Source organism: Meriones unguiculatus, chromosome 17 (genome assembly GCF_030254825.1).
Source record: "Meriones unguiculatus strain TT.TT164.6M chromosome 17, Bangor_MerUng_6.1, whole genome shotgun sequence".
Taxonomy (NCBI): Eukaryota; Metazoa; Chordata; class Mammalia; order Rodentia; family Muridae; genus Meriones; species Meriones unguiculatus.
Window position 1 is genome coordinate 75,660,596 of NC_083364.1, and position 25,397 is coordinate 75,685,992.

General features: G+C 35.5%; 1 protein-coding gene across 24 annotated transcripts in view; it reads right to left on the minus strand.

Moving 5' to 3' along the window:
* Nucleotides 1-25,397, minus strand: part of Robo2 (roundabout guidance receptor 2) — a 1,624,501-nt gene that overhangs the window by 51,648 nt on the left and 1,547,456 nt on the right. For all 24 annotated transcript variants that reach the window (XM_060370640.1, XM_060370647.1, XM_060370638.1 and 21 more), the window contains 5 exons: nt 22,959-23,083; nt 21,374-21,545; nt 10,725-10,907; nt 2,901-2,943; nt 1,356-1,483 (listed from right to left, as the gene is read on the minus strand). In XM_060370640.1, coding sequence (XP_060226623.1) covers nt 1,356-1,483; nt 2,901-2,943; nt 10,725-10,907; nt 21,374-21,545; nt 22,959-23,083 — 651 coding nt within the window. The remainder of the gene's footprint in view (nt 1-1,355; nt 1,484-2,900; nt 2,944-10,724; nt 10,908-21,373; nt 21,546-22,958; nt 23,084-25,397) is intronic.

The following is a 25,397-nucleotide window of genomic DNA, read 5'->3' on the forward strand; positions in this document are numbered from 1 at the left end:
CAATACTTCAGTTCTCAATCATTAATGATTTCCTTAAAATATTAATTTTACTTAAAGTGATATAAACACACAATTTGTCTACTAAATTAGTTTGCAAAGTACAGCACTATGGCTTTTTGTCTTTATTGTCCTAATTACAAAAGAAGATGCTCTTTAGAATATTTTTTTACTTTCATTTTTTATTACAATTTATTCATTTTGTATCCCAGCTATAGCCCTCTCCCTTACCCTCTCAATCCCACCCTTCCTCCCTCTTCTCCTCCCATGCTCCTCCCCTAGTCTACTAATAGGGGATGTCCTCCTCCCCTTCTAGCCTATCGGGTCTCATCAGGACTGGCTGCATTGTCTTCTTCTGTGGCCTGGTAAGGCTGTTCCCACCACAGGGAGGTGATCAAAGAGCCAGCCACTAAGTTTATGTCAGAGACAATCCTGGTTCCCCTTACTATTGAAACCACTTGGAGACTGAACTTCCATGGGCTACATCTGTGCAGGGCTGCTAGGTTATCTCCATGTATAGACCTTGAAAAAGAAGAAGAAGAAGAAGAAAAAGAAAAAGAAGAAGAAGAAGAAGAAGAAGAAGAAGAAGAAGAAGAAGAAGAAGAAGAAGAAGAAGAAGAAGAAGAAGAAGAAGAAGAAGAAGAAGAAGAAGAAGAAGAAGAAGAAGAAGAAGAAGAAGAAGAAGAAGAAGAAGAAGAAGAAGCAGACACACCCAAGAGGAGTAGATGGCTGGAAATAATCAAACTTGGGGCTGAAATCAATAAACTAGAAAAAAAGAGAACAATTCAAAGGATCAAAAAACCAAGAGCTGGTTCTTTGTGAAATCAACAAGATAGACAAACTCTTAGCCTCTTAAAATAATTTTTCATTATGTGCGTATGTGTGAGCATGTATGCAGGTGTTCCTGGCACTGCAGAGGATGTTGGAACCTGTGAATTGTGAAGCTGGAGTTAGAGGTCATCATGAGCTGACTAATGTGAGTAGTGGTAACCATGTTTGGTTCCTCTGAAAGACAGGTATGTCCGCTTTGTTGCTAAGCCACCTACCCAGTCCCAAAGGAGATATTCTCAATGTGTGATTTTAAAAATCTGAGGCCAGCAAGATGGCTCAGCAGGTAAAGGACTCTTTGACATCTTGAGCTTGATCCCTGGACCCACAAAGTTGAAGAAGAGAACAGAGTCCTGTAAAAGCTTCCCTCTAGCTTTCCCATGTATCTATGACTGCATTTTGTTTACCTACATACAACAAAAAAAGTAATAAATTGCTTAGAAGAAAACTAAACTAAAATAAAAAGTCCAGAACACAAAACTGAAAACAGCCAAATGGCAAATAGTTTTATTTTTAAACACATAACTTACCTCCACGCCCAAAATTTCCGATTTCATTTGGGCCACTATTGCTATTGTTTACTGGCAAACTTGTGGCTGGCCATGAATCAGCAAGCCATGGATAATTGGGATCACCAGCATTTAGAAGACCTGGGCGGCTGAAACAGAAATGGAATGGAAATTAACTTGTAGGGCTCAGTGAGAGATTTTTGACATCACCCTTACCAGCTGAAAAGGGTAAGGAGATATAAGATTTTAATTGACTTCAAATTCAATTGCAGGTGCTCTTGAGAACTAAATAACTGGTAGTTCATTAAACCTATACCTAGATCTTCACTGTCAGTGGAACCAAGGAGGCTCTGCCTGGGATTCTGCCCATGTACAAATGAAAGGCTGTCTACCCTGGAACTGATGGAAGAAAGAGAACATAGTAGGATCCTGTGATCAAGTAGGATGGTATGTTGCCATCTCAAGGGAGTAATTCCTCTGAGCAGCTGCTTCATACCTATCCTATCCAGAGAACAGAACTATTAAGCCCTCATTTTTGTAGCCCCTAAATGAATCTGTTTTCTCTAGGTTGTCGCCCTTACTCGGAGCCTTCATACTTGATTGGAGGTGTACAGCTTCAGGAAAATTAATGAACATTTCTTGTACTTTTCTACCAGTAGTACACTCCCATGTTCCCCACACTGCAAAGCAAAAATGCTAAACATATTTTTAGCGTAGTAAAAGATCCACTTATGTGACTCAACATGTTGGCATAGTCAATGAAAAAAACTCTCCTATCACAGTTAATAAGGAGTTCCATTATTTAATGTAAAGTTGGGATTCTAATTCCTTTCCAGGATATTAGCATATTTACAAAGAAATAGATCATCTATAATTGTTGTACATTTTTGATAGACCCCTTCTGGTATAATCCCTAAGAGAAATGTGTGTTTCTATGGAAACTGCAATAAGAAGATTCAATTGCTTCTTGCTATATCCGCTAGCTCTCATTAGACTTAATCTCTTTTTGCTAAAATATTGATTAAATGGGAGATTGGAAGTTATTACCAGAGCCTAATTACAATCTCCATATTGGCAAAGGGAAAATAGATGAGGATATATGGGTTTGTTATCAGCTTTTATCAATTTCAATTGAGTATCCAAAGTTGTGGAATCCAGTCCTATCAATCTACAGCCTATTCATCATCCATGAATCATTTACTTTGTGATCGATTATGTGTAATTGTTCACTCACAGCAATTTAGTGAGAGCCAATAAGGAGTCTTAAACAACAGCAACTTCATTTGCTAATGTCTAATTAATGCAATAAACATCCTGCTAACAAATGAACACATTCCTTGTGATATTTACTAATTTCTTCAGGGGCATCTGGGAGATATGAAACATCTGGACTTGATTCCTCTAAAGTGCACAGCAGATAGATCATTAAACCTTGTGGTAACCCATTCAATCCCTCCTAGAATTCTCCTACTTATAAGTGATCGTTTATTACAATAATAGCTGCTCACTACAGAATTTCCCCAGTACTGATTAAAAATAATAATAAAAAGAAACTCCTTCACATACCTCCCATTGCTCATTAGTCCTCCATCTCCTCTTTGAAATGTTACTGTAATAAAAGAAAGACATATACACATAGTAGTCAGTATTAATCACAATTAATAATAGCTACCTATTGGGCCCCAGTTTAGAGATGAAGACTGGGATTTCCGACACAGTATAATTAATGGAATTATGTAGGTATCAACCAGTAATGGCTTGGCTCAGGGCAATGTCATTTAATAGACAATTTCAAGTTTCTTCAAATGAAATAAACAGTTGGAGTGATAAATATTATTTAGAGGTGCCAAAAGTTATGTAAGTGTAGACTTACTAAGTGAATGGTATAGCATTAATGCAGATTATTTATTCATAACAAGAAAAATGTCTTACTTGAAGGACTAATACACACACATTGAAAAGAAGTACCATTATTCCATTTGGTAATACACTTCCAATAAGGCAACAGAAATGATTGATTACATACCTCTTACCATCACAAACAGTTCCAGGTCTACTAACAGGCATTATGCTTTGAATGGGTACAATTGCACTAGACACAAACTACTACTAATGTGGAATGGCATTCGCATGACAGTGTAACTTGTGAATAGTTGGTACTGAATGAATTTCAGTAAACATTTCAAGTTTCAATAACACTAAGGAGCTTAAGTGAAAAAAAAATCGAGGAACCTCTAGTAGAACCATTGTCACGATTCTACTTCTCCCAATTAATTGTTTCCACCTTACAAACCAGAAACATAAAAGTAGACCAAAGTACTGATCAGATAATTTAATTATCAGTTCAACTCCATCATCCCCTTTCCAAAATTTTCAGCTAAAATGTATTTGAACTTCACAATGATTTATAGTTAAGGGATATTATATTCCTCACCAAAAAAATCTGAACGTATCTAAGGCTGAGTGTACTCAATAATAACTACTATTTCTGAAATAAATAAATAAAGGGAATAGACAAGTACGATGGTGTAACATATACACATAGTTTATTTGTATCAAATTTTGTCACTAAATTATCGAACTAGATTTTTGTAAAAGATATCTGCTGTTTAGAAGTCTGTAGGAGGAAGAATTGTTAGGATCTTGCAATTGGGATCCAAATAATTACAGATCAGATAAAGTGATCAAAAAAAAAAAAAAACAAACAAACACATATTCTGTCTTTAGATGATACCAATTATGTGGCCTATGATTTGTTTGGTGATAAAGATGAAAATATTTTTTAAAGAATTAACTCATTTTAAATAAAATATATTCTTCCAACATACAGATAGATTTTAATTTGAAGGTTTTCCATGACTCATCATGTGCTCAAGCTTCAGATATCAAGCCTAACCACTCCTGAAATTTTGCAATTTCCTGGTACAGTTCAGCAATTTCTTCTTGCTGTCATCTAGGAGGTAATATTATCTTTTATAACATCATCGGGAGATAAAACCTTAATTTCAAGCATCTGATATGTGGCTCCGAAAATGTCCTGTAGGCACTCCACACATACTGCCTTCTGAGCTTTAGTTAGCCTCTCAAATGCGCTTTGAGACAATCCTGACATAACCTTTACATCTGCCTATATAACTATGTACAGACATCTCCTCAAAGAAGACGACACTGATTATTGCTGCACTTACAACTTCTAATTCGATATCAGTTGTGAAACTCTACCATATTGTGCCCATTAGATCATTATTTATTAACATAAATGCATGAAGCAGTGATTAGTGTAGGTATAAGACAAAAAACTAAGTGGCACACGCAAACACATGTGAACACACATGAGCACACACTGATGCACACTGTAAGCACAGTGGAGCTGGTTACCAACCCCTCATCTCATTCATCTGCCTAACTACATGGTTCACAACAACATATGAAGTACTAAAATGAAGTTAAGCCTGGTAGCAGAATGTCAAAAATTCTATGAAGACACACATCTATCTCTATCTCTGAATAACAATGACAGAAAAAGAAAAATTCATAGAACATGGTATAATTACTTATGTAACATAAAATGCTTTTCACAACACAATTTTGTAAATATGAGACTTCCACTTTATATCTTTCTGTCAAAAAAGTGAAGGAGAAAGGAGGAGGAGATGGAGATGTATATGCACACTTCTTATCACATTATCATTGACTTCTTGTCTTTTATATTGTGGTTTTTAAGATTTATTTATCCATTTTACATCCTGATTCCAACCCCCCTCCTCTCTACCCGGTACACACCCTTGCAGGTCAAGCATTTCAGAAGAAGACATGCGGTTTCAACTAACCTGGGCCCATGTGGGCTCACAGAGACTGAACCCCAATCAAAGAACAGGCGTGGATTGGTCCTAGACCGCCCACATGTATATAGCAGATGCACAGCTTTGTCTTCATCTGGGTTCCCCAACAACTGGAATGGGGGACCTCTATGACTCTGAGGCCTCCCTTTGGATCCCATTCCCTAACTTATCTGCCTTGTCTGGCCTCAGTGGGAGAGGATTCACCTAGTTCTTAATGGGACTTACTGTACCAGGGTGGGTTGGTACCCATGGGAGACCTACTCCTTCTCTGAAGAGAAGAGGAGTGAAGGGGGAGGAGGGTTGTGTGAGGAGGTACTACTTGTCTTTTTATTTTTTTTTAATATTAGCTACAGTTTATTAACTTTGTATCCCAGCTGTATCCTGCTCCCTCATTCCCTCCCAATCCCAACTTTCCTCCCTCATCTCCTTCCTGCCCCTTGTCTTTTTGAGGAAAGAGTATCCCTGTGTAACCCTGGCTAGCCTGCCTCTCTGTACAGACCAGTCTGGCCCCGGCTCAGACATCAGCTTGGCTCTTCCTCCACATCCTGGGATTAGGTGTTGTACTTTTTTTAATGAAGTTGGAAAGAGGACAATACATTTCTTTTGATCCTGTGCTCTGTTTTGAAAATAGAGCAAAGAAACAACAGAATAAAAATAATTGGCAAATTATGAACAATTGGAATCTTTAGAATGGAAACTGTATGTGATCTTACAATGGCATTTTTAGGAGTCATGAAGAATAACAGAAAAATAATGTCATTGCCTTTTGAGAGCTGCTTTGAGGCAGTTCTCATTTTAAAGAAATATTTTCCTTGTTGTGGAAAGGGCCTGGGATTAGGAAGGAGGATGCCTGGCAATCTCCACACCAATGTTTCTCTAAGCATAGGCTAGTCACTTTGTGTTTATCAGAGATAAATTTGAAAGGACCTTGACTGTGAATCAGAAAGTCCAGCTAGCATCTCAATGTAAGAACTTCCAGGGAGTAACCAATAGAAACTTCAGACATGAACATCTAAAATGTTTCAGAGTTGCATTAAATATTTGAACTTATTTAGCTTTTAATAAAAGTCAGGAGGAAAAGAGATTTTTTCCAAGTTGGTGTCATATGCAGAGTAATTCTCTGCTTCTAACATTACTGTTTGGAATTAATCCTTGTGACATGCCTGCTAGAACTGGAGGGAGCAGAGAGAGCAAAAGTAACTATGAAGTAAATTGACATTTTGAAGTAAAGAAGCTTCTAGAGTGCCTATCTCTACTAGGTCACATTTTCCTACTCTAAATGGAAACTTTAATGCTGCAGTCAAGCCTTCTTTCCCTTCATAATGATATGAATGTATTAATCCCTTTTTAATAAGCATTAACCAAGTCTAGATAATCAGACTATAAAAATTCCATCAAATTATGGAGCTTCCTCTGCAATAGCTCTGTCAAATAATTTCTATTTCACCAACAGTTCTAAAATTCATGCATACAGTATTTACTGAGTTATAATGTATTCAGTCATGTTAAATTGTTGACGTGTACAGAGCTTTCAAAAATATTGACCTTATAGATAATATTCATATAATATAACATCACCCCCCCTCCCCCGAGGGAGGAACAGTCTTGCTAGGCCATAGAGGAGGACAATGCAGCCAGTCCTGAAGATAACCTGATAAGCTAGGGTCAGATGGAAGGGGAGGACCTCCCATAACAGTGGACTTGGAAAGAGGAAGGGAGGAGATGAGGGAAGGATGGTGGGATTGGGAAGGAATGAGGGAAGGGACTATGGCTGGGATACAAAGTAAATAACCTGTGATTAATATTAAAAGTAAGAAAAAAAAGTACCACTTTGAAAGTGAACAGAAACTACCTTCATTACAATTTGATTACTCTGATAATTATAAATTTAAAGAAAAATAGGAGCTGGAGAGATTGCTCAGTGTTTAAGAGCAATGCCTGCTCTTTTAGAGGTACCTAGTTTAGTTCCCAGAACCCACATGGCAGTTTACAGCTGTCTATAACTCCACTAGTAGGAGATTTCACATCTTCTTCAGCTTCCACAAGAGTCCAACGTGCACCAGAAGCACATACACACAGACAAACCACGTATATGCACAATATTAATAAATTAATTAAAATTTAAAAAATGAAAAATATATAACATTGAGATACATGTAATATTCACAAGCACTATTCAGTTATTTATGTACCAACAATATATAATATATTTAAATACAATTCTCATGGAATGACATAGGCAGATTTTTACCTACTGAAACTATTCTAATTGTTACCATACTTTCACTTTGTATTAAAAATTTATCCACAATTTTCATTCAAAACTGAAGTCTTATCACATAAAAATGAACAATAAAATTTATTTCATAGCATAATAAAAGAAGGACCTATTGAACAAGAATTGTCATTTGTGGGTTTATATGGCACATAGAATCATGAGGAAAACGGGGTTGTGCACGTTTATCCAAGGATTTAAGTATCAGAAGAAAACACTGGAAGAAAGGTTGCAAAATGACGTTGAGTCGTGCCCTGAAAGTCCCCTACTTTGGGCAGCAAACATGTTTAGACAAGATTCTCTTTTAGGCTGATTTGAATGCATTAGTTTGTATTGATTCTTGATATTTACTTGCACAATTAAGGTTTAGTCCATTAGTGTACTCTGGCAAAAATGATAAATTTGCTGGTGCCTAAAGAAAATTGTCAACACTGAGCAACTGAGTTTTTTTTCCCCTCCTTTCAAATTTCATAAATACTGTTATTGTAATAGAAAAAAGAAGTTTCAGAGAAAACTTGTGAGTGGTTTGCTTATATCCTGTGAGTGGAGGACATCCTGAATTATATTTTAATTGGAATTAAAAAAAACATAATTATGTTATATAACGATTTAAATACTGGCTCTAAATTGACTTGATTTAATGAAATGTGTGACTCTATCATAAATAACTTATTAGATTACACAGTCATAAACCTGAGAGATTTCCACATCACGTAGTGATAAAATGAAAAAAAAAACTTTAGAAACAACATATTCTACTAAATTACATTGCTCTAATATTATCAGATCTCGTATTTTTAATGGTCAAGTAACAAATTCCCAAGACAATTTTTGATGAAAAGAAGTATAAAAAAAGACTAATGCATCATATTTACTCTTTATTATAAAACACTTTCAAGGAAAATAGTTCATTACTATTCCATTCTTTTGGAATCAATCATCCACCTACTCATAGAAACCATAACTACAAATTTGTGAAAACATATACAGAATTGTCCATTCTTGTTTAAAATCCCAAATTACCCAGCTTCTGTAAAGACAGAAATGTAAAATTCCAAAAAGTTGAAAGGTTGCTGTGTAGGAAAGAAAATATGGAGATATTATTACAAGCCAGGTAGAAAATGCTACTTCCCTGGGATTCAGCAAATTTTCATTTGCTTCCCATCTTGGAGAAAACAACAATTGCTTGAAGGCAAAAGACAAGGATAAAGGGCATCTGTCCTCAAAATCAGCCATCTATTAATTAAGTATTAAAGTTTTGAAAGGTATCTCTGGCTTGGCCTTTCTCCAAATATCTGAAGGGCAAAGCACATTCTGAGCTAGCAGTTCCTCTCTAAGCTCATGGACATCAATCACAGTGAGTCATGATAGCACAAAATGGACAATTCTTATCAAGCTCAAAGACTAACAGATATTTTCTAGTTAAGTGGGTAAGTTTTGCAAAGAACGGCTGTGAGAGACCGGAAGAAATGTTGGTCTTACATAAATGTACTGAAAGTGAAAACTTCAGGCTGTGAGAGCTATTGTGTTAATTGGTAGTGTGTGATTAAAAAAGGATGGCCCTTTCAAAGGCACCTATTCCCATGCAGATGCAATAGGCCTTTTCATTAAAGTGACGTCCACACTTTATCTCCGATTTTATCACTAAGTCCATTGAAGGAATAAACCAAAACTGTCCTCAAGTTAAAGTAGTCCTGCTGTATGTTTCAAGTGTGATGTGAGCATGTAGCACACACACACACACACACACACACACACACACACAATGGGCTGATTCAAAATATCTACAGGGGTGAAGGTAGAAGGCTTGGCTGCAAAACAAACAAACAAACAAACAAACAAAAATGCCTTGAAATACTGCTGAAGATCAAGACTTTGTCACCCACCAGTTGGTACGAACTACCCCTTCTGGGGAAGAATCTCTAATTGGTGCAATAATTGCACCTTTACATGACAAAGAGTAAAGAAGCAGTCACCTTTGACCATTGTGAAGTGAGAATGTAAAAAGAATGAAGCGACAAGAAAAACCTCTTGTCAGTAGATATGATATGCCTCTTTTTTAGAGCTGATTAGTCACTACCACACTGCATTTTCATATGCTATGGACAGATAAAAATAATGTTATAGTTACCACATTTAATGTTGTAACATAACAAGCAAGACAACCCAAGGTAACATTTTTTTGCAGCACTTTTTTATTATTGAGACATTGTATTTAAACTTTAATTTCTAAAATAAATGTTTTAATCACTGATTTTTGACAGAGAATTGACCAGGTATTAAAATATAAAATACAATGTGTCAAAACACTTCAAGTTTATAGGATACAATTAAAACTGCTCCCTTGAAATTCTAAGGAGTGTGTTATTGGGAGTTAGTATTCTTTAGGAAAATAATTAAAACTAACTAAGATTTAAATTGTAATAGAATATACAGTACTGAATTCATTCTTTTAGTCACTGAAAATAAGTTTACTGTCTCTCTCTCCCTCACTTCTAGACTCTAGTTTTCTTTTTCTTTCTGTCTCAGCCCCTAACCCATCTGTCCTTCTCTCTTCTTTGCCGATGCTTTTATGCACAACATCTAACATCTCTGAAGCTTTCTTGCACTTTACAAGAGGAAAATATTTCTGAAAATGCTGTTGATCGTCTAGGGTCTCTCTCCTTTCATTTCTCCTGCAGCTATTTCTGCCTCTTTTCTTTTTCCTTTTGCTTTTTTCTGTGTGTCATTTTGAGAATACTGCTTGTTCACACTGAGATAGACACCCATTTAAGTGAACAGGAAATCATTCATGCCTCATCAGTTTTATTAATTGTGGTGAGATTTTTTTGCTTGTTTGTCTTATTTCCATCTGGGACATTTCCCAATGTAATATGCATTGTGAGACACTAAAAGCTGATTTTCAAATACTTCCTTCTTCTCCGAGAAATTTAATAACATCTTGCCTAAATATGTTTTTCAAAAGATGTCTTTATAGTGTGAAGGCCCGTGTGTGTGGCTTTGAAGAACTAGTTGAGAAACAGAGTTGAGCATTTTATCAGTGTCTACTCTTGCCATGCTTCACTGGAGATACAAGCTGAAAGATTGCCTGTGGTCATAAAATGATATGGTCAAGAGCAACGCACTGAAGCATGTTGCTTATAATTGCATTTTACAGAGCAGGTTTTTATAACAAGTCCAAATCATCCATTTGTTATTCCTTTCCATTTCTCCCTCTCATTGCATTACATTCCATAAAATAAGAGGTTTTTATAGCTGAAAATAGTCTCTTACCAGCATAATTGCTGAGTCCCTTTCTCTTCTTTCTTCTCCAATACAACCAGATGCTAAAACCCATCAAAATTACCCAGCAGGCACCACCAATGCCAGCTATAAATGCCGGTTGCTTCACGACATCAGTGATTTGCTCAGTTATGCTGTTATTGTTTTCAGTAATGACAACTTCGTTACGTCCCCCTATGGAAAGAACAAGGGTGTCAGTAAACATTAAGATAAATAATTGCAGGACTGCAAACACATTATACCAAAGGCACAGATCTGTCCTTTTAAAGCTTAGTTGGTATTTGTTTTATCCTGAGGTTGTCAGACTTACTGATAAGAGCACTTTAAGTTTAAAAAGAAGCACTAAATCATGTGAGTCCCATTAAGAAGGTTATTTTTCTTTTAATTTGTCAAGGACAGATTCTAAAACACTTATAGATTTGTAATATTATAAATACTTATTTGAATGACTACTAAGAACCAAAATGGCAGATACTTTTCTTTTTTTAATTTAGTTACTTCTTATTTTATTTTAATTTTTCTTGTTTTTAATTTTAATTTTTTTCTTTCAAAATTTATTCATTATATATCCCGATTGAAGATCCATTCCTCAACAACTCTCAGTCCTACCTTCTCTCCCTCTTTCCTCTATCCCCTTCCCCTAGTCCACTGAAAGGAGGAGTTCTCCACTCTTGCCATCTACTCATAGTTTGTTAAGTCTCATCAGGACTGCCTGAATCCTCTTCTTCAGTGGCCTGGCAAGGCTGCATCATCAGGAGCAAAGATCAAAGATTTTTGATCAAAGAGCAGTCAACTGAGTTCATGATAGGGGCAACCCGTGCTCCCCTCACTCAGAGATCAACGTGGAGACTGATCTGCCACTGAGCAGTCAGTGGAGGTCCTCTCCATTCATCCACCGTTAGTGCAAACATGATAAACACCAGAAGTGGTGGACAAGAGAAAACCAGATAGGAGTCTGCTATAGAGGGTCCTCTGAAAGGCTCTACCCAACAGAGGACTCAAGCAGATGTTGAGACTCACAGCCAATCTTTGGGCAGAGTGCAGGGCGTCTTAGGGAGGAAGAAAGAGGTGGGAATAGAGGGACATGGAGGGGACAGAAGCCCTACAAGGAGACCAACCAAACTAAAATATATGAGCCCACGGGTCCTGCAGAGACTGATGCAGATACTTTTCATAAACTAGGTGAAGTGATTCTTTATCAGCATCCCCATAAGACAATTATTTGCACATTGCTTTTTTTGCTACTGTTTTACCTGTTTTCAAGTGGTGATAATTCATATGACTATCAACATTCCAACAAAGATATTACATACATTTTGATTTTTTGATAAGGCAAAAATTCACTATGTAGAACAATAGCAATTATGAAAACATCAATTCATACTGGACCTCAATACATATAATTAAAACATTAGATGTTAAAATTTATGCTCTCTCTAAAGGCAGTTCAAAGAAATTTGAGGTCTTTGATCCACTTGGACTTCAGTTTTGTGCAGAATGATAAATATGGATCTATTTACATTTTTCTACAAGTGGACATCCAGTTAGACTGCCACCATTGGTTGAAGATGCTAGCTTTTTTCCATTGTAAATACATTTATGGCACACACTCACTTATAAATGGATATTAGACATATGATATAGGATAAACATACTAAAATCTGTACGCCTAAAGAATCTAAGCAAGAAAGAGGATCCTGGGTAAGATGACCAATCCTCATTCAGAAATGCAAATGGGATGGACATCAGAAGAAGGAGAAAACAGGAAACAGGACAGGACCCTACCACAAAAGGCCTCTGAAAGACTCTACCCAGCAGGGTATCAAAACAGGTGCTGAATCTCATAGCCACACCTTGGGCAGAGTATAGGAAATCTTATGAAAGAAAAGGGAGATGAAAGACCTGGAGGGGACAGGAGCTCCACAGGAGAGCAACAGAACCAAAAAGATCTGGGCCCATTGGTCTTTTCTGAGACTGATACCCCAACTAAGGACCATGCAAGGAGATAACCTAGAACCACTGCACAGATATAGTTCATGGCAGCTAAGTGTCCAAGTGTGTTCCCTAGTACTGGGAACAGGGACTGTCTCTGACATGAATTCAGTGGCTGGCTCTTTGATCACCTCCTTCTGATGGGGGAGCAGCATTACCAGGCCACAGAGGAAGACAATGCAGCCAATCCTGATGAGACCTGATAGACTAGGGTCAGATAGAAGGGAAGAAGGCCTTCCCCTATCAGTGGACTAGGGGAGGGGCATGGGAGGAGAAGAGGGAGAGAAGGTGGGTTCAGGAGGGGACAAGGAAGAGTAGGGAGGGTGCTTCAGCTGGGATACAAAGTGAATAATTGTAATTAATAAAAAATAAATTAATTAAAGAAAAGAAATTTGAATTTTAACACTGAATAAGTATGTGTTATGTCTTGAAACTTTAGATCTCTGAAAATCAGTTAAGCAAATTCCAAATCACTGTCAATTTGGAGAACCATAATGGCATTGGGCAACAGAGATTTAATACATATTTAAAGATTAAAAACTGAGAAAAAGAGAATCAAGTGAATATAATGTCAACATCACTTCTAACCATTTAATCACTTAATCAAGGACATTTGAAAGGTAAACTACAAGCAAAAATATAAACGGGCAGTCCATAAGATCACATAATAGTAATGCATTTTATTGTTTTAAGGAATGAAGCACTATTATATGCTAGAAACAGCAGGGTCTTTGACCTCCTGAATAAGTACACTTTCTCTGCCACTTACTAGATGGTAAACTCTAAGCTTGAGGTTTTGCATACCAGAAGTTTTTACAGGAGTCTGACTTCTCCTTGAGTCATGGATCAAGTCTGGAGATATCTTGGGTTGTCTTAATTGAGCTGATTTAGAAAATGGGAGTGCTGGAAAACACTCAGTATACAACTTTCCATGCATAGAACAGTTAAAAATAAATGAATATTAAAAAAAATCCCCAAACTTGCAGAAATGAAGATATTTGCTAAAATGGGAACAGAAGCATTGATGGAATGTTTCTAAAAAAGCTAACAGGATCACAGGTTTGTCCCATGTGATGTAATGAGTTACTTTAAGAGTCTGGGGTGTAGCCTTGCTAGTCCACTGTGGAAGACAATGCAACCAGTCCTGAGGAGACCTGATAGACTAGGGTCAAATAGAAGGTGAGGAGGACCTCCCTTATCAGTGGACTAGGGGAGGGGCATAGAGGGAGAAGAAAGAGGGAGAGTGGGTCTGGGAGGAGACAAGAAAGGGGGCCAGAGATGGGTTATAAATTGAATAAGTTGTAAAAAACAAAAATAATAATAATTAAGTAAAAAAAAAAAAAAGTCATCTAGTTGGTTTTTCCGAGTTTTCTGGTGAACTGCTTAGGTTTGAAGGCCCTGTAAAGCTCAAGTTCCTTCTTATCACTTATCAAGTCTGTTTATCTTTGCTTCCAGGACAGAAAAGGAACAAACATTCCTGAGTTTTCCCTGCCGGCCAGTGTTAGAAAATGAGCTATTGGTATATAGACAGAAATGAGACACATTGTTTACCACCCTAACCCCTCACACTTCTGTGACACGTCTCAATCCTCTTTTTCTGTCCTCATGTATTAGAAACCAATATGTGCTGGAGGTCATCATGTCTGCAATAACAAGAAAGATCTTGCTTGCAAGAATGGAAATTATTGAAAGACTATGGGATAAAAAGAAAAGTCACCACTCTTCTAACCTGTGTTTACCTGGGCCATGAATAGGAAACAAAACATTGTTTTTAAATAATCAAACTACAGTCCTAATTATGATAACTGCTGGAATTTTCTTAAATTATATCTACATATATATATTATAGACACATATATAGAAATATACACAGGCATATATATGTTTTATTACTGAAAAATATTTATGCTTTTATTAGGTTTAAAAGGAATTTAATTACACAACAAATCTTTCTTGACTGAAATATATGTACTTGTATATGTTATATGTATAAACATAAAAACTGCATTTTAATATCATATTTTAAATATGTTACCTGGTGACTTCTTTCACTACTAACAGTTATCGGAAAGACCAACAAACAATGACAAACTCCAAACCCTGATAGATAGAGTATAGAGCAGAGTCAGAGAACTCTTACATCATTTTAAGGGGAGTCCTAAATTTTTTTATTTAGTGTTGCACAATATTTTTGTAAGCCACGGTGTATTACTTCTATGCTAACAGTTTTTTAAAACTATGTTGTCAATTGTCCTAAATAGAGCAGAGACAAGGATCGTGTGACCCACCATGGTCTACTGTTCTTGCAGACATTAAAATAAAAAGTAATGAAATGCAGTATCTTCCTCCCATTAAGAGTAACAAAGAACAAAGTAATTTGTTGGAATAAAACTTAATTAGACACATCAAATTCAATTGTACCTATTTCTGTGAAAGTAGCTCTCCAGAATGAGTATGAAAGATGATTTAAAAAATGTTTTATTATGAAGGAAGATTATTCAAAACTTTGTCAATACATACATATTTGTTAATTAAGGTACTGTGTGCTATGGATAAATTTCTTTCCTTTTTTGTCTGTTGGTTCAAATACACAGTTTCATGTAAAATTCACTTTCACATAGAAAATGACTAACAAACAAAAACAAAGAATAACACACATTTGAACCTGTGTCAGGGTTTGCATACTATTTTAAAGTATTTAAGTATCAATTTCTTCATGACCGTGAGGTGGAATAATTGAAACTTTCACACAGTCTGGCATTAGAGCAATCTAAAATTATCAACCATAAACTGCAACAATTGCCTAAGCACAGTTTAATTAGCAAAGGGAGAAGAAGGTAAGCTTGAGTCTCTTTACATGCCCCTTCCAATATGGGAAGCATCAACTGAAACAGCAAAGATTAGCCATCATTAAGTCACTATTCTTCTGAGAAGTAACACTTGTGTGGAGTGTTATCAGCCAAGATGTGAAGCTTGATATGGAGGGATAATTAAAGAAACAATTAGGAGAAGTCTCAGGACAGCAGTAGACATTAAAAAGAAACAAATCTCTGGAGGACGCAATCTTTTCTGGGCCGAACTGGACTGAACGCACGCACACGTCCTCATTTCCGACACCACACTTCTGTGCTGTGTGATTACCGCTTGGGCATAGCACATTCGAATTACCTGACCAGAATACAGAAAAGTTGTAGATTTACTTCTTTTACTTCTAGAAAATTTTGAATAGTTGTTTGATATACAAGATGGATTAAAGTGTGTTCAAAACCTAGTGAGAGACTCATTCTTCTGAAAAGAATGCATTTTGGTAGAATTTTGCAATTTATTTAAAATAATCTAAATTAATTCTGATACTTCACTGTGATATAATTGTTCTGAGAGGAACTGTGTTGTGATAATACAACTTTAATTTTTTTTCTGATTATTGTCCTGTTTTCAAGAGAATTAGGTCTTCAAAGTATTGTGAGATAGCCAACCAGTTGGAAAAAGAGAGGAAAATTTCCACTGCTTTAATACCTTATTTACTAAACATGATAGTAAAACAATACATAAAATTAAAGTGCCGTTATTTTGCAATCTTACTTATCTTTGAGTAAGGAAAACAACATTCAGTAAATATAGTTCATGTTTGTTTCTTTTTATAGTTCATGCTCTCAGAGAAAATTAACAATCAACAATAATGCAATTTAGAATTAAAACATACAGTGAAAAGATATATACTCATGTATTATTTTGCTTTGTTTTGTCTTAGTTGGAGACATGGTCTCCATATGAAGCTCCAGCTGGCCTTGGGTTTTTTGTGCCATCCATGGAACTCTAAACTCATGATTATTTTCTTCAGCCTCTATACTAATGAGATTATAGACTACAAATATGTAGCACCACACTGGGGCCCTCATAGTCTTGAAAATAAGAGTAAATATTAAGATAAAAAAGCTTATTTCTAAATACTTAAAATGTGTATTTGTACATACACATGCATTTAAACATGTATTTACATCCTTTTGTGTGTACCTGTATTTTTTTTTCCTTATTTCAATTTATTTCAGAAAATCTCAAAAGGGTAAGTTAAGTTTATAGGTTTCCCTCAGGTTAAGGAATTAAATCAGTCTGAAGAACTAATTAAGAAGGGAATGCAATTTAGGGAAAAGGTAATGCTTGAACTTCTTTTCTTAATTCTATCCATTTAGTAATGAAAAGTTGGGCAACCTAAAACATTGAACATTATGACTAAACATAAAGTCTGTCTCTTTGCAGGAGATGACACGGTCACTCAGAAATGGAAAGGATCCTGTCTGTATATCATTTTTATCATATCAGAACAAAAGATAAAATGGATGCTTTATGAACTATTTTTTATATATGTATAGTCTGATTGTTTAACTTATTGTCAATATGATGTCAATAAGAATGAAGAAAATTGAAAGGGATTAAAGATGAGAGCTTTCGTGAAGACATCTTCACTGATGAGCTTTTATTTTCTCAGATACATCCTCAAGCTATACCAAGTAAGCAAGCTAGTGACCGCACTGGTAAACACCAATGTTATTTATATGACCTGTCAGAAATCACAGCTTAGAAATGCGAGAATGTTAGAGAATTGAAGGGAAGTCCACATGCAGGAGGGAGTCATTTGAGGTTAATGTTCATTAGTCTGCAGGCAATAACCCCTACCCACCCCCTGAAATCCTATGGGAGGCATTTAGTTTTGCATTGAGGAAAACATGAAAGACCTTGTGCCAAGCAAAAGACAAATAAGAAGAGAGGGTGCCCAGCTAATACCTCAACAGACTCAGAGGACTGAGTTCTTAATACTTGAGTTCCATTAAGTTAGGAGCACCAGACAGAGATGCTAGTACTTTTACTAAATTCCCAAGTGGTCCTACCTTATATAGAATATCCAAGAAATGGGACAAAACCTAAACTCTCCCATTCAAATATTATGAACAGGAATATGATATGGCAAATTCAAGATAAAAATCCATTAAGAAAACTATTTTGTAGGACAAACACCGACATTATTTCTCTTATCCCAAATGTTTATAATATGTCCTCAGCAAAGTTCAACATCTAGTAAGACATAACTGGCCACACAAAGATAGACAAACATATTTTTAAAAAGCCAAAGCAATATGAACCAAGAGCAACAAAAGAAAAGTATTTAGCGAAAGTACACCATTCCTCAATATAAGTTTTGAGATTTGCTGAAAAATATTTTACATATTTATTTTAAAATTACTTTATTACATTTATATGTTTGCATATTTTACTTAGTGTGTGGGTGGGGGGGCGCCTGTGCCATGCACATACATTGAAATTTTAGTAAAGCTTGCAGGAGTTGGTTCTCTGCACTATGTGAGTCTAAGAAATCAAACTTAGGTCATCAGGTTTGGCCAAGTACTTTTATCTACTGAGGCACCCCACCTTCCTGAGAAATGGAATTTAAATTTTTATACAGAGAGACAGAACTTAACATCAAAGTTTAAAAAAATAATGCGAACATTTAAAGTGTTAATACTAATACATGGGACAAAGCACATTCCAGGGCAAGAAAATTTTTTCTATAAATATTTATATAAATATATACACTTTTCTCTATAAAAATATCTGATGATGGCAGTGAACAAACAATTAGGACATAAGTCTTATCATATAATCACTCAGGAGCATAGATAAAAGTTGAGATTGAGGGCTGTGGAGATGGCTCCTTACAGACTGAGGGTTGGAGAGATGGCTCCTTCCACATTGAGTGTTTTCGAGATGGTTCCACAGTTCTAGATCTTGCTCACAAGCAAGAAGATGAGTTAAGATCCTAAGAGACAACGTAGATGCTGGGTGAACATGAACACTCATATGGAATTCTAGCATAAAGGAGGCACAGTCAGGGTACCCCAGAAACTAACCTTATTGTACAGACAGACTCTGGATATGATTGAGAGATCACGCTTCAAAGAATAAGACAGAAGAGTGAGGATGCCTGACACCAATCTTGGGTCTCCACAAGCACATACCTGCACAGACACATGCACACAATCCACATACATACACATATATGGAAGAAAAGTTTTGAAAAATTAAAAGTAAGGAGTTCCACACTTAAAACGATATGCACAAATCCATCATTATCATATATTCTTGATTCTTTTTTTTGGAATTACTTCTGCTTGACATTTGCACAAATGAATTATATGTACATATATATTTATGTATATACTATAATATGTATAAACCACCATTCACCAAGTTCATACCAAAATCACCAAAAAATCCTCTTGTCATGAATACCATCACCAAGTTTATAAACAATTAAGGAAGAAACAACATTGGTCCTAATAAAACACCTGAAGAATATAGAGTAGAAAGCAGAAGACATCCCACCTACTTTGTAAGCCCATCTACCCTTATTCTGAAAGCAGACCAAGACATAAAAAGATAAGAAGAGAGAAGAAGGAAAATAATCACCAATCAGTATCTTTCATGAACACAGTCACAATTTTTTACCATCCAGCACTAAACTAGATCCAGCAACAGACAAAAAGAGCACAATAGTGACCACGTGGAATTCATTCTCAGGCATACAAAGATGATTTACCTCTTAAAACTTTTTAGTGGAAATTATCATGTCTACAACAGCAAAGGGAGAAGGGAAATTTTAAATTAAGTTTACGTGTAACATAAAGAATGAGAAAAACAGACTTCAAACAGTTCAGCACAGTCTAAAACATGTACCAAACACTGTTATATGTTAACAAAATATATAAAAGACCACACACTGAATGTTGTAAAATTCTGTAGCACAGTAATAAATAAGACTTCTGTAATGAAAATATGTATTAGATTCCTGGGAAGAACCCACTATTATTTTTACTCAATTTGACAAATAAATTCACTGCTTTTTCAACTGTAATTCCTTGATACCCTTGTAGAAATTGACAATCTGATTTGAAAAGTATGTGTAAAGTGAAAAGGCCTATGGTAGCCACCACAATTTTTTTTTTTTTTTCAATGCAGTTTATTCAGGAACCTTGAACAATCATCTGACCCTGGGGAAAGCCAGCCCACAACTTAAATAGCCTCTGGGTAGCCAACCCCAGCGTGCCATGTGGGCAATGCAGATAGGTCCACATACATGGAAACAAGCCAGATCCTTGGCCTTAGCCCAATTTTATAGATGAAAATTGTGGCCTTTTCACATTACCCAAGTTTAAAGTTTTAGCAATGTTAACAGTGTAGTTTGGCATATAAGCCAAATAATAAACTTTGTGAACCCTGAAAAGAATTCACATACAGTTAGTTTATTAGGGGAGCTGTCAATAAATGTTATTCATTCCAATTAATAACTTTATGGAATATGTAAGGCTTAGCCTTTCAACTTCAAGCAATTACCTGAAGATGAATTATCACTATAGGTCTAAAAACTAAAATTATAAAGCCTCCAGAAAAAGTAAAGTGTCCTTTCTAGAAATACAACATAATTTCTCTAACAATATAAATATATATAAAAGAAAAAAGTAAATTGTACTACATTAAAATTTAACTCTTATAAAAAGAAACTATTAAAATAGAGAACTCATGCACTAAAAAAATTCTCTGTGTCTTTTTTTCTCTCTCTTTCTCTGTGTGTGTGCATGTGTTTGAGTCAACCAAGAACTTCATGCAATATGCGAAAGAACAAGAAATTAGGATAGGTAAAGCTGTTCCATATCATTGGGATGTGAAAAAAATGAAGCTAAAAATCACAAAGATGCACAATTTACATCCACTGGAATGGCTACTGCTGCAGACTGGAAATACCAAATGTTAGTGATGATGCAGAAAAACTGACCTTTTTCTCATTTCTGAGAATTTCAAATTTTACATTTGCAAATTGTTTAGAAGTTTCAAGTAATGTTGAAAATGCATAATCCTATTGTCTGTAAATTCTGCTTTTGAGAATTCCTTCAAAGAAATGAAGACAGTTTTCTTGCAAAATCTCACACCAGAATGTACATCCTCTAAATAGGAAATTAGATAAACAAAATAGGGCGTATTCGTAGGATTCAACACCATTTCCTAACCAAGCCTTTAAACTGTTTGAAAAATACACAAAATAATCTCAGAAAATATTGCTTGAGTCAAAAGGCAGACAGTAATTATATTCTAGATAATTCCATTTGTACACCTATCAAGAACAAATAAACATCCCCAACAGTGACAGAGAACTCTTTGATTGAAGAATGTGAATGGTTTTATTATGGAGTTTTTCTCTCAGAGCTATGTTTGCATTACCAATTTCTATTCAGTTTGACATATTCTGGCTCAGAGGAAGCATACAACTTTGAGTCAAAATATATTCTCTAATGATTGCCTTGTTTTTCTTTTTAATGTTTTCATTGAACCAAAGTATTAGTGGATCTATTGAATCCTAATAATTTTCTAGCCAATCTTTAACAATAAAACTCAATTGTAGCTATAAGATTAGTGGACACGTATACAACCAATTATGTGAATTATTTGTAAGTACTCATGTCAATTAACCTAGTTGCCTGAACGGGTGTACTATAACTGACAGATATCTGTAATAAATAACTCACCAAGATCAAGAAGAAGAGTCAAAAACACGTTCTCCCTTATTATCCACTCATAGACACTAAACTCCAGACACTCACCGATTATTATTGGCTGTGGTTCACTTTTGACTCCAACTCCTGCACTTGTACTAGCTGCCACTTCCACCCGGTACTGAATCCCAGGGAATAAGCCACCTATTACGACAGAGCGAATGGCTGCATCCACCGTTTTGTTGATATGGAATCGTGTTTCATTTCCCAGACACCAGATCTGTAGACATGGGAAAGTGAAAAGAGTTAATATGACATTTCCTTTCAGAGAATTCGACTATGATAATTGAATACATATTTTTTTCAAAGTGACTAATCTATTTTGTAGCCCTATGAAGATGTTTATAAATGACATTTGTAGCCATCCTTTTTAGAGTACGTACATTTATGCGCATTTGACAGAGAACAATATGACAAGCTACAATTCTTGTCATATTCTTTTACATCTTACTATTAACAAGTGAATTTACACTGAGCAATTCCGAAGGCACAGTGACTTTGCTAACACATCAGAAACGTGGTGGCAGATTGGCAGATTTCAAATGTGACATTTATATAGACAAAGTCACCTAGTTTCCTCTGCTTAATGTTCCAAAATTTATTTTATACATACTCCAGTATAAATTTGACGATTGTGTGATATAATATTAATTATGATATTAATGATACATAAGTACACAGTACAATTACACTGTAAGACTTTAGCATTGATTTAGTTGTGTTTCTAAAAGGACATAGCTCCTCTTTAAGCATGTTTGCTTAAACTGTGATTGGAAAATTAAACAACTATAACTAATTAGCACATCTTTTGCTTGAGTTATTTGACAAATTTCTATTTTAAAAAAGATTTTAGAAATAAAATTCAAACCACTTTTTTTTCACTTTTTTTTTATAAAATTATTCATCCTATTTTTCCACATCAGCAAAGAATTTCTGAAGTGAGGTGGGATCTCAATTAATGGTACTGGCTCTATCTAGCATGTTATTTTTCATATTCTAGAAATATATGAAATATTAAAAATGTATTGCTTTGAATATATTTAAGGTTTAATGTATAACATCATCCTAACTTAGTAAAATTTTGTTACAAGAAGTTAGACACACTTTGTGTCTTAAACATCAGTGATAGCAATAAAACAACAGGAATGTATTTTTTTTTCTGTAACAGGAATCATTCCTTCAGTTCAAAAATGAAAATTACTTTTTGCTATTTTATTAAAAATTTGTTTCAATGACCACATTATTTCCCAAGGGAAACCTCAAAAGAGTTGGTACAGCAGTCTTGTTCCTTCCACATCGTTTTTTATCTTTCCAAATACTCAATTTATCTCTCCTTGATAATACAGGAGAACACACTTTTAGTATGATCTTTATTTCTACCTCAAGTGCCTCCTTCTATCATTCCTGAATCATATTATTTTGAAAACCACTTCACTCTCAATTTTCCAACTGAGTTGTGTGTCTGTGACCTTGATTCTGGGTTCTCATTCCTTACACCTTCTTGTCCTTGCCTATCATACAATGGAAGTTGATATGCTGCATTTGAGCTGTTAGGGACAGGCTGTGTTGCAATGGTGCTAAGATCTCTTAAGTAAGCCTTATCTGTGGCTCTCCCTTCATTCGCCTGGCTTACCTTATATTCCTGAATAATTCCATTCTGGTGGTCTGGTGGTGGAGGATCCCAGGAAACACTGATACTTGTGCTGTTGGGACTCCCAACTGTCAGCACAGTGACAGCCTGGGGAGGGGCACTCGGGGCTGCAGAGGTAATAGAATTATTATAAACAGTGAGCTCTGGAAGGCATATACTTACAGAACATGAAAATAAAGACGAGACTTGTAAGGTTCTGCTTTCCAGTTGTCCAAGATATGAATACAGTTATTAACAAGTGATAGCTTTTTGAAATACAGGCTTTAAATTCAATGTATATTTTAAATTAGATGCAGCAAGTAGAAATATTATATACTCAATAACAAACTAAGCAGCTTACGTTCTTAGGTTTTTTTTTTCTGTGATTGACAGTGTGCTGCCAGATTTCAATATTTCTGATGACCTCAGGAAGCAAAAACAACTCTTGTATCAGTTTGAGTAAGGAGGCCATATTGTAAGTATCTACTTACTGAGGTTAAACAGAAACTCAGAATTTAAAGCTAGAATATTGGATTCTAGAAGTAGTATATTTTATCTTTAATACTTTCTAATAGCTGTGTTTCTAAAAGAAACACATCAATACTTGAATTAAAAGTATTCTCAGATGCTATATCCTAAAATGCAAAGAGGCCCAGTTTCTAGAGGCTGTCTTTGTTGTATTCTTTGGGATAATGTTTACTAAGTAAAAACAGAAACAAAATTATAAATCTTACCAACACATAAAAACAAATAAAAACACTGATTTTTTTCCATACTGTGAAAAAAATAATTGACTATTAAGAACATGCTTATAATTTAAGATTTAAAACATATTTTATGTGGCTGGGTAAGGGACTCTGCTAACAAAATCGAAAACAGGCTCATGTTGGGTCAGATGTGAAATGGGATTTTTTTTATTTCCAACAGTCATTCTACTCCTTTATAGTTTCTCCTATAACTAATTACAACCATGCTGAGAAGAAATGACTGAGAAGCAGTTCCCGAACTTAAACTGCAGGGTCCCCCAATTCAGGGATTCCCAGAGCTAGGAAAAGCTAATTGTGCGTTAACTCAAAGAGGTTCTCAGTGAACCTATTAATTTAACTCGATAGCAGAAAGAGAAACATTGGAACATTAGGATTCCACTAAAAATATATCTAGAGAATTAAAGCAAAGAATTGTGGACCACGAAAAGATTTCTGTAAAACCATCAATGCCTGTATAGCACCATAATTTATGTTCCTTACAAATATCTTAAAATACATTTCAAAAGCCAGTCCAGAAGGTGTCCCATGTTTGGTAAATTTGTCACAGCATATTTCATTGATATGACATATTTGCATTGAGATCTAAGACACAGAGAGACAGCTGCTAATACAGTTTGCTCCTTCCTGTCCCTCTATGTGACAGTACTGCTCCAAAATGCAGCAGAGTGACATAAATCTGACCACTTGTCTACCAGCCTTGCAGTTATTAAGTAGTAGACTGCACTGAAAGCTAACACTTTGGAAGCTGGCTTTCCCTTCTCCTTGTTGCTGGCTAGGCGAGAACTCATGCCTGCTTCCTGACAGGTCAATTATTCCGGTACTGAACTTCTTTCTGCAGATTTGAAAGAAAGCGAATGGCCGCTCATTGCTCCCAGACTTATTCCAGCTGAGTCCATTTGTTACATTTACCAGGCCACAGAAAACAGAGATAAATGTGGACCAAACATTGAAAAATGTCTAATCCACAGGAAAAGTCTACTGCAGAGAAACTGACTTTTGACACAAGGCTTAACATTATCCTACATTATAATTATTTGCCTCTGTCACTGGTGAAAGAATTTTGCAGCAAAGGTCAGGTTTAATAGAATATGAATATTATTAGAAAGGTTAGTATTTTTCTTGTTTTTATATATCCTAAAAGTAGTACGTTTTCAACTATATTCCCTTCTGTCTGGATCTCACTGAAAATTAACTTGATGTTAATATTTTTATTGTCTATTATATTATAGAAAATAAGTAACTTAAAAGCTGTTTGGTTGAGCATGGACAAATCTGCCTGTATTTGTAGTGTGTTTACAAAAGGCTTTTTCTTGTATCATTTGATACAAAATGTTTTTCGAGTAAAAAAATTATAGGAAATGCTCACACAGTCTATATGAAAGCTGAATTGGGACATCAGTATACTTGTGTTCTTGCCTGTTTACTCTGAGGTTAACATGTACAAGCCTTTCATTTACTGAAAGCAAAAAGGCTGGCTAATGTCCACACTCATCTCAGTGTTACTTTGGGTTGACTCTAAAATATCTATAGGTTAAAAAAAAATGTTACAAATAGTGGGGAGAGGGATGGAATTCTTATAAGAAGATGGCTATAGCAAGTGTGCAAACAACCTTCCAAAGGAAAAGCCATGGCTCATACTGACAGTTCCTACGAAGGAAATGGACTGACTGATAGA